At 42.9% G+C, this 15,421-nt stretch overlaps 2 protein-coding genes across 5 annotated transcripts in view; one reads left to right on the plus strand and one right to left on the minus strand.

Moving 5' to 3' along the window:
- The window catches only part of MCUR1 (mitochondrial calcium uniporter regulator 1), a 28,189-nt gene extending 18,637 nt beyond the window's left edge, over window positions 1-9,552 (plus strand). Inside the window, exons 7-9 of one of the 4 annotated variants that reach the window (XM_063632864.1) lie at window positions 1,495-1,548; window positions 3,756-3,870; window positions 5,771-9,552. In XM_063632864.1, the coding sequence (XP_063488934.1) occupies window positions 1,495-1,548; window positions 3,756-3,870; window positions 5,771-5,946 (345 nt within the window). In that variant the 3' untranslated portion in view covers window positions 5,947-9,552. Of the gene's footprint in view, window positions 1-1,494; window positions 1,549-3,755; window positions 3,871-5,209 lie in introns of all 4 variants that reach the window. The other 3 variants (XM_055263471.2, XM_063632865.1, XM_063632866.1) reach the window with 3 other exon arrangements.
- The window catches only part of RNF182 (ring finger protein 182), a 229,355-nt gene that overhangs the window by 170,870 nt on the left and 43,064 nt on the right, over window positions 1-15,421 (minus strand). The window lies entirely within an intron of this gene.

A 15,421-nucleotide genomic window follows, 5' to 3' on the forward strand; every position in this document is an offset into this window, starting at 1 on the left:
TAAACTTTTGGGGCATGGGGATATAGAGCCACATAGATGTTATTTTTAAAACCATGGCAGCGTCAAGATTTAGGCTCTTCTTTTTGAGGGTGAGTCAATGTTGAGTTAATGAAGACTGAGGTTTAGTGGTGCACAAAATCTTGTTCCACGCCGCCCTCTAGTGGTCGTCTGATGCATAGGGCTCTCCTGGTCTGAAACCCTGAGGTTTAAAGAGCATTGATTGTTCTTGGTTTTACAACCTACTCCTTGGCTTAGGGTTTTGGGGTTTTTTGGTTTTGTTTCTCTCTCTCTCTCTCTCTCTCTGTCTTTTTTTTTTTCCTACTTCTAAGCTCCCAGTAGTCCCAGGAGAACATTTTATAGCTAGAAAGTTTCTGTATACTTCAAAGCATTAACTTTTTCTTTCTATAACAAAATTAATGTAGGTCTTAAAAGTCTTCATTTAAATTACTGATTGTCATATGCTCAATTAAATCCTGTTGCCCACTACTAAGGAGATAAGTCTGATTTCAATCTTACTGTCTACAAAACTGCACTAAATCTTTTCACTGACATTAATAGCCAAAGGCGAGATACTTTAACTCTGGGTAGAATTAGTTCCTGTAGTAGCACTGGATTATGACTACGCCGAAGTGGGTTTTTTTATTGTTATTAAAACCAACATGTGCAGGAGGCTAAGGCGGGAGAATTGCCTGAACCCGGGAGGCAGAGCTTGCAGGGAGCCGAGATCAAGCCACTGCACTCCATCCATCCTGGGCAACAGAGTGAGACTCCATCTCAAAACAAAAAACCAAACCAAAAAAAACCCAGCGTGTGATGAGTTAGTGTATTTATGTATTTACATTGTGCTTTATAATCACAACACAATGTCTTTGTCATAGAATAATAATCCTTGCAGCTGTTTTTTCCCCAACTTCATACCTTTCCTGTCTTTTGTTGAGACTCAAGTAGTGACCTGTTTTGCTACTAGTTATGATGGGATAGCTCCTAAATTGAGTTGAGTCTCCATTTTCAACCCTCTCAAAACCAAAAACCATGTGACTCTACATCCTTCGAAACTGGTCCCCAGGATGTGCTGCTACAATAGTGGGAGGGACCTAAAGACATCCCAGGAAAGATGCAGGGAGAAGTGACAGATGACTAAGGAAATCCAGATATTGGAGGAATGAGTAAGTATAATAAGAAACTTTAGCCAGCACAGTAGGTCATGCCTGTAATCCCAGCACCTTGGGAGGCCGAGGTGGGCAGATTGCTTGAGCTCAGAAGTTTGAGACCAGCCTGGGCAACATGGCAAAACCCCATCTCTATGGAAAAAAAAAAAAAAAAGGAAACCTCAAGTAACAGATATAAAGAGGCAGGTAGGCTACTTCGTCCCAGAGGTGACTTTCTGGTGTTACATATTCTAGGAGGTACTGAGACCAGAATATTTAAGGCACCAGAGAAGGAGAAGAGAGAGGAGTAGATCAGAATCTGACCCATGTTATGTGTTTATTTCAGTATTCATTGAATGAAAAGAAGCTGCTGGAATTGAGAACAGAAATAGTGGCCTTGGTAAGAAACAGGACTTTGATTTTTCTTTGTCATTGTACTCATCTTTGCTTCGTCCCATGCATGGTTGTTTGTAGTGATAATAGGAAGTTACATGCAGGTTTACTGTCATGGGAATTTTTTACATTGTGCTAAAATACACACAACATAAAAATTAGGATCTTAACCATTTTTTAAGTGTACAGTTCAGTACACTTAAAGTACATTCACATTTTGGGGCAACCATCTCCACTGTCTGTCACAGAATTCTTTATTTTGCAAAATTTAAACTCTGCACCCTTTATACATTCCCGTTTCCAGCCCCTGGCGACCTCCATTCTACTGTCTATGAATTTGACTATTCTACATACCTCATGTAAATAGAGTCATAGTGTTTGTCTTTTTGTGGCTGGCTTATTTCGCTTAACACAGTGTCCTGAAGGTTCATCCATGCTGTTGGAATGCCAGGACTTTCCTCCTTTTTAAGGCTGATTAGTATTCCATTATATGTATACACCACATTTTCTTTATTCGTCTGTCAAGGGCACTTGTGTTGCTTCCACCCGTTGGCTTTTGTGAATAGTGCTGCAGTGGGCATGGGTGCACAGATGTCTGCTGGGATCCCTGCTTTCAGTTCTTTTGGGTATATATGCAGAAGTGGAGTGTCACGGGATTTTTTGCACTTCAAAAAATATTTGGTTATCTTAATGGAAGATAGTTATCCTATGAAAGATTTAAACTTTCTTAATGAAAGTTTCCTTTTCTTCTTTTTTTTTTTTTTTTGAGATGGGGTCTCGCTCTGTCACCCAGGCTGGAGTGCAGTGGTGCAATCTCAGGTCACTGCAACCTCCTTCACCTCAGCCTCTAGAGTAGCTGGGACCACAGGTGCACACCACCACGCCCTACTTGAAAGTTTGTTTTTCTTAACGAAAGTTTTATTAAGAAAGTTTAAATCTCAGTAACTGAAGAATAGTGAGGAATGGAGAAGTCTTATTCTATTTTTAATTTATAGCATACATTTCTCCTTTCCCATACTGTATGGAACCTGGGACCTCTGAAACCCCCAAGAGGCTTTCATGACAGAATTCCAGAATCCTGGGATATTTCTCTGGAATAGTTTTCTACTCATCCAGGCATTTATTTCTTTTTTTCTCTGCCTGAATTGGTAGCATAGGGAAAGACTTAGTTGCTCTAGGAATTTTAGTGAAGCATTCCCACGGTTTTTATGCTTTAATGCAGTTATACAACCCCTATAGCGTTGGCCAAACCCACTGCCTTCTTGAGGGTTGATTATGTATCCAGTTTAACTGTATTATATTTGGGGAAGGACAGAAATTAGCCCTGGGTAGTCAAGCCTCATAGTAATGAAACACTTGATATTTGAACACGAAAGAAGAAAGTTTTTTAAAAATATGACTAGAAATAGCTCAAGACAAGCACTGCCGCTTTTACATTATCTAATACTCCATTTCTTTTTTTTTTTTTTTTTGAGACGGAGTGTTTCTCTGTCCCCCAGGCTGGAGTGCAGTGGCGCAATCTCGGCTCACTGCAAGCTCCGCCTCCCGGGTTCACGCCATTCTCCTGCCTCAGCCTCCCGAGTAGCTGGGACTACAGGCACCCGCCAACACGCCTGGCTAATTTTTTGTATTTTTAGTAGAGACAGGGTTTCACCATGTTAGCCAGGATGGTCTCCATCTCCTGACCTCGTGATCCGCCCGCCTCGGCCTCCCAAAGTGCTGGGATTACAGGCTTGAGCCACCGTGCCCGGCATATCTAAGACTCCATTTCTTGAGAACATTTTTGAGTTTACTGTCTGTCTTTGATTAAGGAGGATTTAGAAGGATGAGATGTAGCCGTTGCCTTTGAGAATAGACTGGCCTCATAATGCCACCTCATTTATATAGCAACCTAGAGCTTACAAATGCTTTTTCACATAGATTATTGCATTTGATTCTCTAAACAGTCTAGGTAAAGGCAGGGCCTCTGGCTTGGTTGTTTCGTTTCGTTCTGTTTTTATTTTTTTCAAATAGGAGAAAACTAAGGCCTGGAGAGGTTAAGGGTCCTGACCAATGCAGTGTAGCATTAGGGTTTTAGAACTGAGACTAAAGCCCAGGCCTCCATAGTCTTACCCAGGTTTCCCTGTGACTGCACCCCGTTGGGAAGGAGCTATAGGATGGTGAGCAGAGGGGACGTGCTGTGGTCTAACGCTGTGACTCTCTTCGTTTTAAAAGCATGCCCAGCAAGATCGGGCCCTTACCCAGACAGACAGGAAGATCGAAACTGAGGTTGCTGGCCTCAAAACCATGCTTGAGTCACACAAGCTTGATAATATTAAATATTTAGCAGGTAAGCTATTTTATATCTATTTAAATCAACCTGAAAAGAAAATAAATTTATAAAATAAGTCATTGACAGATACTGCATTTCATTGATTCCAACACTTTCTGAAATATTTTAACATCTCTGAAATTGGAAAGCATCTTACAATTTCCAGTAGATAAAGTATCATAGTTTAATTGGCACTTTTTCTTTCTTAGTAGTAAATAAAGTAATTGTGTACTTTATAATTGATAGAATTGGAAATTTGATAAGATACTATAATTGAACTACGGTTATTAGGGATTTTAATGAGATTCGAGACAGGAAATAATTTTATGGATAAAATGGAAGGTGTGTTTCAGTTGTAATCTTTCTGCTTCAATTGGTGACACTCCTTTTAAGGAGTTATTTTACTTTCGAGATTTTTGATCCAAAAGAGAATGAACATTCATGTACCACCCCCACATCCAAATTAACCATTATTTAAAGTCAGATTTGACATCTTGGATTAATTAAATATTTTAAGGTTACAGCATTATTTAATAGTGAAATGTTGTTCTTTATATTAAATTGTATGTTACTGTCTATATAATGCATATACATAGACCTTGTGACCACAGAATTTTTGCGATTCGAAACTTTTACTGAAAAGTTTTCTTAGCCTAGGCAACCCAGCGCGACCTAGTCTCTACAATAAGATTTAGCGGGACATGGTGTCATCCGCCTGTAGCTTCAGCTTCTTGGGAGGCTGAGGCAGGAGGATCGCTTGAGCCCAGGAGTTTGAGGCGCAGTGAGCTGTAATCACACCATTGCATGGTGCACTCCACCTGGGTGCCAGATGAGACTGTGTCTCTAAAATAAGAAAATAAAATAAGGGGTGTGGGATTTTTTTTTTTCAGTAGGCAGGTGTTTCACAGAATATGGCACATTAGTGAGCAATCTAAGTTTCTAGGTTTTCTTTTTTTTTTTTTTTTGAGATGGAGTCTCGCTCTGTCACCCAGGCTGGAGTGCAGTGGCACAATCTCGGCTCACTGCAAGCTCCGCCTCCCGGGTTCACACCATTCTCCTGCCTCAGCCTCTCCGAGTAGCTGGGACTACAGGCGCCCACCACCACGCCCGGCTAATTTTTTTGTATTTTTAGTAGAGACGGGGTTTCACCGTGGTCTCGATCTCCTGACCTCGTGATCCACCCGCCTCGGCCTCCCAAAGTGCTGGGATTACAAGCGTGAGCCACCGCGCCCGGCCTCTAGGTTTTCTTTTTTAGGTTTTCTTAGTAAATAAATGTGTGTTTTCTTAAAAAAAAAGATGTTCCCTCAAGTAACTCTTAACAGAACTAATAGTATCCTCAATTGTTTCTTTCTTACAGGGTCTGTATTTACATGCCTAACAGTAGCTCTGGGATTTTATCGCCTGTGGATCTAATAAAGTGTCTGTTTAAAGAGATTTCTACTGTTTTGCCTTAAGAATACCAGATTGTTGGCCGGGTGCGGTGGCTCACGCCTGTAATCCCAGCACTTTAGGAGGCCGAGGCAGGCGGATTACCAGGAGTTCAAAACCAGCCTGCCCAACACGGTGAAACCCCGTCTCTACTAAAAAATACAGAAAATTAGCCAGGCATGGTGGTGGGCATCTGTAGTCCCAGCTACTCGGGAGGCTGAGGCAGGAGAATGGCATGAACCTGGGAAGCAGAGCTTGCAGTGAGCTGAGATCGTGCCACTGCACTCCAGCCTGGGCAAAAGAGCGAGACTCCGTCTCAAAAAAAAAAAAAAAAGAATACCAGATTGTTGTCCTTTTGTTTTCTTGTTACGTATTTGAACCCAGATTTTGATTTAATGCGTATTATTTATTTTTATGCAAATTATGGACACATAACCAAGATAAAGAAGTCAGGTATTTCATAGCCATTCCTTATCTCCTTTCTGCTTAGTTGACTTTCTACCTGAGCTGCGCACAGTGCATGGAAGATTCCACTTAGCCGGACCAAGGAGCTTGGTCTCATCTGTGGTGCACACCAACAGCAAACATTGGTGTAATTCTCTACAACTTAATCTTTGGCACATAGAGGATTTGGGGGTCTCCATGTTCAGGGCACAATGGCTTTAATAAGCGCTGGAAAATCACTGAAGCTAAACCAAGAGCACCAGATCCTCTTTACCTAAATACCCAGTCTTTAACATGAGCTAGTCCCTGTACCAGAGTATTGTTTCAGCTGTAGTTGGTTGTTATGTTAATAAGACAGCTGCACCTCTACCTTCTTTTCTTTTGATTTCCATTGTCTTGGTAAGTTATTGTTAGGGTTATTTTTAATGTGCTTTCCAGCCAGAAAAATCAGCTGTCTAATGAAGCATTGCAGTTGTAATGAGGACTCTTTTACCTCTTCGAATGCAAGATTTTCTCTCCTCCCTCCCTCTTCTCCATCTCTTTCCCTCATGATTTGAGAACTGTAATAATACTCCACTGGTGGCATTACCTACCTAGAAAATCTGCTGATTCTTAGCGTGGAACTCTGCTTCCTTCTGGTCTTCATTTACTTTTTATACAAGGGATGCACTCAGCTCTCCATGTGTAAGCTACCTAGATGATGGATACATATTTCATAAATGAAATTTATGTCATTAATGAATATCACCTTGCCCACAATCACCTCAGGCTTTTAAAATTCGAGAATGGCCATGCCACACAGCATCCTAATCTAGATTGATTAATTCTGTTGTTAAAAACATTCTCATACCTACCTTACCTTTATATTGAAAACAAGTAAATTCTAGATCCAACTGGGGTTTATTCTGGAAAAGCACATTCTCACCTTTTTTTTTTTTTTTTTTTTTGAGACGGAGTCTCACACTGTTGCAGGGCTGGAGTGCATTGGCATCGTGATCTCTGCTCATTACAACCTCTCCCTCCTGGGTTCAAGCGATTCTCCTGCCTCAGTCTCCTGAGTAGCTGGGATTACACCACGCCCAGCTAATTTTTGTATTTTTAGTAGAGATGAGATTTCACCATGTTGGCCAGGCTGGTCTCTAATTCCTGACCTCATGATTTGCCCGCCTTGGCCTCCCAAAGTGCTGGGATTACAGGCGTGAGCCACCGCACCTGGCCCATTCTCATCTTATTCAAATTCCTGGCACATGGGCAAGAATAAGCATTTTAGAGACAATGACATGGATAGAACCTTTTCTGCCTTTCTGTGCATACACACACATGCACACAGATACAGTGGAGGAACCACAGGCAGATTTTTTGATCAGTCTGGTGAATACATTACTCGTTATCACTGTTCCAACCACATTGGTAAAAAAAATAGCTACCTTTTGTCCTTTGGATGTCATGTCTTAACTTTGGAAAATATAAGTCATTGCCCTTTTAGAGAATGTTTGTGTAGTCCAAAGATTCTGAGCTCTATATAATATGAAAATCAAGGACTTTTGCATGAGCAATAGCAGTTTCAAAATGAAATATTATAATCTTTTTCAAGTAGATCACAAATTCTTAACTGATTAATAAAATATTTTATCAATATATCGTCCCCTTTTCAGAGAAAAGTCCCCAGAAGAGACAGCACACTTAGCAATTGCCCTTATTATTAAAGCCCTAGGTGAGTGGCATAAAGGGCCGTATGCAATTATGTTTCAAGGTAAACGTTACCTAACCTTGTGTAGGTTAAAAACTGAAGTATCCTTGTATCCTGATAAAATATTTTTAAAAATGACATGGTGGGGTGACATTTTTGCATCTGCTAAAAGTCTTCTCATATGTCATTCTTCCTGGTGAGAGTGGGCTGCATCATTCTGGCACTTAATTTGGGTGTTCGATTTTGCTATAGAGTTCTTGGCAGTACAGCATAGCCTCTTTTTGGCCCTGGGAACAGTGAACTCTTCTTTTGATGGTGTGGATTGCATGCATATCTGGAGAGAGGAGGGCTCAGGGCTGTGTTCCCTTTATTTGGTCAAATGTATTCTATTTGAAAACCATTTGAGCCCAAAATACAAGTGTACCCTTCCCACTTCTGGCTCAAGCATCTGTGAGCCAACTAGACGTAATATTACAACTTACTGAGGCTGGGCACGATGGCTCATGCCTATAATCCCAGCACTTTGGGAGACCAAGGCAGGCAGATCACCTGAGGTCAGGAGTTGGAGACCAGACTGGCCAGCATGACGAAATGCTCTCGCTACTAAAAATACAAAAATTAGCCAGGCATGATAGCACGCCCCTGTAATCCTAGCTACTCGGGAGGCTGAGACAGGAGAATCGCATGAACCCGGGAGGCAGAGGTTGCAGTGAGCCGAGATTGCACCACTGCAACGAGACTTGTGCCCAGACGAGATCTGCCTGGGCCACACAGTGATACTCTGTCTCAAAATAAATAAATAAATAAATAGAACCTCCTGAGCTACCCTGGCTTATAAGGATTCTGATTACTTTAGGAAATTAGGCATTAGCACTAGGAAGGGGGAAGATGGCTGGCAAAACTTCTAGCTAGCAACCTATGTCTAGCACATGGGAACTAACCATAGTGAGACCCTGAACACATATCCCTCTAGGTGCAGGTGGAGGATGTCCAGTACCTGAAGCAGAATCTCACACGGACAGAATGTCTGTATTTCCCTCTCCTGCACGAATCACTCGTCATTCTTGGAGGGCTTCTCTGCATTCCTCCTTTTCTTCTCTCCCCTCCCCTGCCTTTTATCTTTTCTAAAGAATCTGAACTCCGATTTCCATGCTCTCCTGCTACATTAATAAGCAAAACCTGCTTGTGTGTACGGTTCTTAACTGGAAACACGACGTTTTGTTTCTGTATTGGTTTTACTGTCATCCAGTTTTCTAGTTTAATATCTAGCAAAACTAAATCTGAATGTACTCGCTTTTTCCGTTAAGTATGCCAAGCACCTCAGTTGAAAGGCTTGACTCAAACCAGAAGTCTTGCTGGAATTCATCTCTGAACACTTGAAAAACAAACCCTGAGCCACAGCAAACATGCCTCTGTGTGCCGGGATCGCCTTTGTCTCTGCTTCCATGTGGCTTTTCCCTTTGTAGCTAAGCTTAGTGACATAATCTTCCCTCTTCTTTTCTAGCCTCCTCCTTTCGAGCCTGTCTGTTAATTAACCATGTCAGTATTGGCAAGCATTTATCTTCTCCACCCTAACATGCGATCTTCTAAGAATTTTGCAAAATTCTAAACAAATATAGAGATGGTATAATAGAATTCATATCTAGAAAACTTTGATTTTAATGTAAGCTTATCAAATTGGTTCTGGCTTTTTTGGCACTAAGGCAAAAACATGTTAACCAGAAATAATTTATTCTTCATGTATATAAAATATTTGAGAATGTTTAGCCTTTTATTAGAATTTTATTTGGAAAATATTTATCTTTCTACACATTTTACACTTATGTTCCTTTGCTTATAACCCAATTTCTTAACTGTTTTGTTACTTAAGCAGATACTCAATTATGTTTTATTATCTAATAAAGTGTAAGATTCTTACTATCTAAAATATTTAATTCTGTGTGACTAATATACTTTTCTGATCATTCAAATTGAATATGAAAAGCTAGAATAACTGTATTGCAACTGTTAATTCCAGCGAATTGTATAATGATAACACTGGTGAATTTGTAAGTAAATCTAATACTTGAAAATTTGGGTATACATAGAAAATAAATTTTAATATAATGTACAAAATAAATTTTCATCATTCAAAAGAATTCCTTTGGCATGTTCATGTTATGAGTAGTTTTATACAAGCTACTTGTTTGAGGGGAAATGATGAGGTTTAAACACAGGTTTTTAGAAATAGACAATTTTCTTTATTTTTTGGAGGCAAGATACTAATATTGCCTAGGCTGGATGGAGTGCATTGGTGCAGTCACTGCTCATGGCAGCCTCGACCTCCCAGGCTCAAGCGATCCTCCCACCTCAGCCTGGGACCCGAGTAGCTGGGACCACGGGCATGCGCCACCACACTCAGCTAATTTTTTTCTATTCTTTGCAGAGATAGTGTCTCACTATGTTGCCCAGGCTGGTCTCAAACTAATAGGCTTAAGTCATCCTCCTGCCTCAGCCTCCCAAGTGCTGGTACTACAGGCATGAGCCACTGCACCTGGCTGAGAAATACACAATTTTAAAAAATACCTGGCCAGGCGCGGTTGGTCTTGTCTGTAATCCCAGTACTATGAGAGGCCAAGGTGGGTGAGTCACTTGAGCCCTGGAGTTCGAGACCAGCCTGGCCAACATGGTGAAACCCTGTCTCTACAGAAAATAGAAAAATTAGCTGGATGTAGTGGCACACACCTGTAGTCCCAGCTACTCAGGAGGCTGAGGTGGGAGGATGGCTTGAGCCCAGGAGGTAGAGGCTACAGTGAGCTGTGGTTGTGTCACTGCACTCAAGCCTGGGTGACAGAGCCAGACCCTGTCTCAAAAATAGCTATAAGGATTCATGGAAATCCAAATCAGGCTAGCTTGAGCAGAAAAAAGAATATGCTTTTTTGGTTTATGTAACCAAGGTTCAGGAAGGACCAAAAAAATGCCATTGTGAGAATTCCCCTCTGTAGCTCTTACCTTTGCTTTTTCTCTGGAGGGCATAATCCTCCTAGACCTACTTCTTCAAGCACAGAGAGCCTGTGTGTCTGCAGGGAACACCAAGTACATCCCCTTACAGTTTAATGATTAGTGAGCTCCACCCTGAAAAAGCTTGGGAAGGAAGTATCTAAAGCAAGCAGCAGGGGTCACAGGAAGCAGAAGGGTCCTCAGAGGGATGCATACTTCACCTTCCCTGAGGGCCTGTTGAGCAAATTCCCCACCTCCGAAAAATTGAACTTTTCTTGAGTCAGCCTGTGTGGGTTGATCTTCAGTGTAATTAATACCTGCTCAGGAGGAGAGGAAAGGAACACCTCAGAAAAGGGGGTAAAAAATACAGGTCTGGGCACGGTGGCTCACATCTGTAATCCCAGCTCTTTGGGAGGCCGAGGCAGGAGGATCACTTGAGGCCAGGAGTTGGAGACTAGCCTGAACCACAAAGCAAGACCCTGTATCTAAAGTGAATGAATGAATGGTAGCCTGGAAATTTCAGGTACATCTCATTTTCTCCAACCAGAAATCTTGTACCAAAGTTAGAATCAAATAAACTAGACTTGAGGGGGAACCGCAAAGTTTCCAGAAGGCAACTAGCAGATGAGGTAGGCAAAGGCGGTAAATGATTTGCAAACTCAACCTTCAAGTTCAAAAATGGTGGGCAATGTGTTAGATTCTAGTCATCCTTCCACATCTCCCCTAGCTCCCCGTTTCACATCGGTGGTAGGGGAACAAACTGAAAACCTTTTCTTTGCCTTGAGTTTTATATTTCTTTTTCTTTTTTTTTTTTCTTTTTTTTTGAGATGGAGTTTTGCTCTTGTCGCCCAGGCTGGAGTGCAGTGTTGCGATCTCAGCTCACTGCAACCTCTGCCTCCCGGGTTCAGGCAATTCTCCTGCCTCAGTCTCCCAAGTAGCTGGGATTACAGGTGCCTGCCACTACGTCCGGCTAATTTTTGTATTTTTAGTAGAGACGGAGTTTCACCATGTTGGCCAGGCTGGTCATGAACTCCTGACCTCAAGTAATCCACCCACCTCAGCCTCCCAAAGTGCTGGGATTATAGGCGTGAGCCACCACTCACAGCCATGATTTCTTTTTCGTTTCCTTTTTTCTTTTTTTTTTGAGACGGAGTCTCGCTCTGTTGCCCAGGCTGGAGTACAATGGCGCCATCTCGGCTCACTGCAACCTCTGCCTCCCGGATTCAAGCGATTCTCCTGCCTCAGGCTCCTGAGTAGCTGGGATTATGAGTACCCGCCACCACGCCCAGCTAATTTTTTTGTATTTTTAGTAAAAACAGGGTTTCTCCATGTTGGCTAGGCTGGTCTCAAACTCCTGACCTCAGGTGATCTACCCACCTCGGCCTCCCAAAGTGCTGGGATTACAGGCATGAGCCACCGCGCCTGGCTGATATCTTTAAAACTAAGAAGATTGTCTTAAAGGCATTTTCTAGAAACAGCTTTCTTTCTGGCATCCCACAGCAGAGCTCCTCCAGTGGTTCTGCTGCCCATCTTGTCTCCACCTTAACTCGGCAGTTTCTGTAGGAGGTTCTTGCCAAGGACCCGAAGAGGGTGGCCTTTGGGACACTGCAGAGGGGCTGGGGTGGCCACTGTCAGCCACCAAGGTGTAAGCATCAGCATCCTTAAATAGAGATCAGTGAGATTTTGGTCTTCTTTTACATATCACAAATATGCAGATAAGTATTTTTAGGCAACACCTTCCGCAATGAGTAGTTGAAACATGTAGGCGTTTTATAAGGTCCCAACTTGCCCTTTCAGTTTAAACTAAATTTTTTTTTTTTTTTACATACTCTATGTTTCGGTAAACTCTGATTAGTTGTCCATGATTCTGAAGCTTCAGGTCAGCTTAATGTTAAAGCCAAGAAGCGGCACTCCCAGTTTCAGCTTAGTGTGGCATTTCTTTAGTTAATGTCTTAACAACAAGGTTTTAAAAATACTTCCCGCTTCGCCACCTCCAGCTTCACAGTGCTCATTCCCTAGCGGAAAAGACACAGTTGCTTCGTAGCATCTTGTCCCCTACAGCATGAAAGTCAGTGTCTTTCCCTAACACAGAAGTATTTTGTTACTATTTGTCTTTTACATTTGTGTAGTATTTTATGGAGCGCATGAACCTCATAGCCTTCTGAGGGGCGCCGTAATAGGCAGTGTCTCTCTCTAACCTCAAGAATCTCTGTGAGGCCCGGCGCAGTGGCTCATGCCTGTAATCCCAACTCTTTGGGAGGCCGAGGTGGGTGGATCACAAGGTCAGGAGTTCAAGACCAGCCTGGCCAACATAGTGAAACCCCGTCTCTACTAAAAAATACAAAACATAAGCCAGGCGTAGTGGCGGGCGCCTGTGATCCCAGCTACTCAGGAGGCTGAGGTGGGAGAATCGCTTGAACCCGGGAGGCGGAGGTTGCAGTGAGCAGACATTATGCCATTGCACTCCAGCCCGGGCAATAGTGTGAGACTCTGTCTCAAAAAAAAAAAAAAAAAAAGAATCTCTGTGAAATTTTTTTTTTTTTTTTTTTTTTTTTTTTTTTGAGATGGAGTCTCGCTCTGTTGCCCAGGCTGGAGTGCAGTGGCACAATCTCGGCTCACTGCAAGCTCCGCCTCCCGGGTTCACGCCATTCTCCTGCCTCAGCTTCTCCGAGCAGCTGGGACTACAGGCGCCCGCCACCACGCCCGGCTAATTTTTTCTATTTTTCAGTAGAGACGGGGTTTCACCGTGGTCTCGATCTCCTGACCTCGTGATCCACCCGCCTCGGCCTCCCAAAGTGCTGGGATTACAAGCGTGAGCCACCGCGCCCGGCCTCTGTGAAAATTTGAACAGACTTTGTGAGGAAAAGATGGAGGCCTGGAGGATGAAGATACAGAGTGACCTCGTGAAAACACTTACATATAGTTTGTTGACATTTGTATCCCGTGGATGCTCTCAACTGCAGTTAATGTGAAATGAGTAGTGGCTTCCACCTAAGAACTTCCGTTTCTTAAGTCTAAAATGGGTGATCCTCAGGGTTGGATTGGCAACTCAACAGTGCCTACAAGGATTGGAGATCCTTTGGTCTTTCCATTCTTACCTTCCTATATGTGTCAGCTTTCAGCTTCAGGCTGGGGGTTTATCTGATCTCAAGGGGGCTGCCACCCCTCCAGGCGTCACATCCTCACATGATAGCACCCAGAGGAGGGTGCTATCAAGAAGGGAGGGAGGTGTAAAAGGGCCCTTCTCATGTGTCTCTCTCCTTTAAATCAGTGAGAAAAATCTTTTCCAGAATCTTCCCTGCCACAGAAACCCCCGCGTGTCTCATAGTACAGGATTGGGTCACACAGACTGGTTGCAAAATGGAATTTTTAGCTTTTTCCGCTCCTCTGGTAGGAGGTGGACAAGGAAGAAGAAAGTTGGAAGTGGTTTTTGGATTGGCATTCATCAGCATTGGTTACAAGTTTCACTAAAATAAAACACAGGCTGCACACTAAAGAGAACCATACAGCGACTGTTAAGTTGCCATCGCTTAGTAGCTAGAAATACTGCAGAACGTCCCCTCCTTTGATTTCCAGTGTCATGTGGTAATTTCAGTTCATTCTGTTTCACATAATTTTACCAGCTCTCTACCGAATCTTAAATTACATTTTTTTAATGTTATGACTAGTTTCTAGGATCCCACTATAGTTCTGGATTAACTCAGATGCTTGAGGGGGGAAAAAAAAAGGCTAACCAAAAAATCCTCATGGCCAGCACGGTGGCTCACGCCTGTAATCCCAGCACTTTGGGAAGCCAAGGTGGGTGGATCACCTGAGGTCAGGAGTTCGACACCAGCCTGTTCAACATGGAGAAACCCCGTCTCTACTAAAAATACAAAAATTAGCCAGGCGTGGTGGCATGCACCTGTAATCCCAGCTACTCGGGGGGCTGAAGCCAGGGGGCAGTGGTTACAGTGAGCCGAGATTGTGCCACTGCACTCCAGGCTGGGCGAAAGAGCAAGACTCCATCTCAAAAAAAAAAAAAAAAAAAAAAATCCACATAGGCCGGGCGCGGAGGCTCACGCCTGTAATCCTAGCACTTTGAGAGGCCAAGGTGGGTGGATGGCTTTTGCTCAGGAGTTCGAGACCAGCCTGGGCAACATGGTGAAACACTGTCTCTACACAATATACAAAAATTAGCCAGGTGTGGTGGCATACACCTGTAGTCCCAAGCTACTAAGGAGGCTGAGGTGGGAGGATCACTTGAGCCTGGGAGGTCAAGGCTGCAATGAGCCATGATTGTGCCACTGTACTCCAGCCTGGATGACAGAGTGAGACCCTGTCTCAAAAAAAAAAAAAAAAAAAAAATCCACATAGACACTTGGGCATTTCTCAAAACTCACTGATTTATACGAAGGGACTTCAAAAAGTTTGTGGAAAAATGGAATTAGAAGATAAAAATTAAAAGTATAAACTTTATTTCTCAATATAAGCTTCATCAAGGTCAACACTCTTGTAGGCAATGATACCAGCCATGTAGTCCATCCTTAAGGAACTGAGGGTCCTGGGAACGTAACCACATCAATGCAGTCTTTTTTATATTACTAACTGAAGAAAATTGGGTGCCCTTTACAGGTTTTTTGTTTTATTGTTTTTTGTTTTGAGACGTGGATTTGCTCCTTTGCCCAGGCTGGAGTGCAGTGGTGCAATCTCAGCTCACTGTAGCCTCTGCCTTCCAGGCTCAAGTCATCCTCCCACCTCAGCCTCCGAGGTGGCTGAGACTAGAGGCGTGCCACCACACCTGGCTAATTTTTGTATTTTTGGTACAGATGGGATTTCGCCATGTTGCCCAGGCTGGTCTCACTCCTGAGCTCAAGCAATCCTCCCGCCTTGGCCTCCCAAAAGCAATTACAGGAGTGAGCCACTGTGCCCAGCCTATTTTCTTTAAAAAAAAAAAAAAAAAAAATTAATTACTATTTTCATTTAAAATAAATTGAGACAGGGTCTCGCTTTGTTGGCCAGGTTGGTCTTAAACTCCTGGCCTCAAGT

Source organism: Symphalangus syndactylus, chromosome 23 (genome assembly GCF_028878055.3).
Source record: "Symphalangus syndactylus isolate Jambi chromosome 23, NHGRI_mSymSyn1-v2.1_pri, whole genome shotgun sequence".
Lineage (NCBI taxonomy): Eukaryota > Metazoa > Chordata > Mammalia > Primates > Hylobatidae > Symphalangus > Symphalangus syndactylus.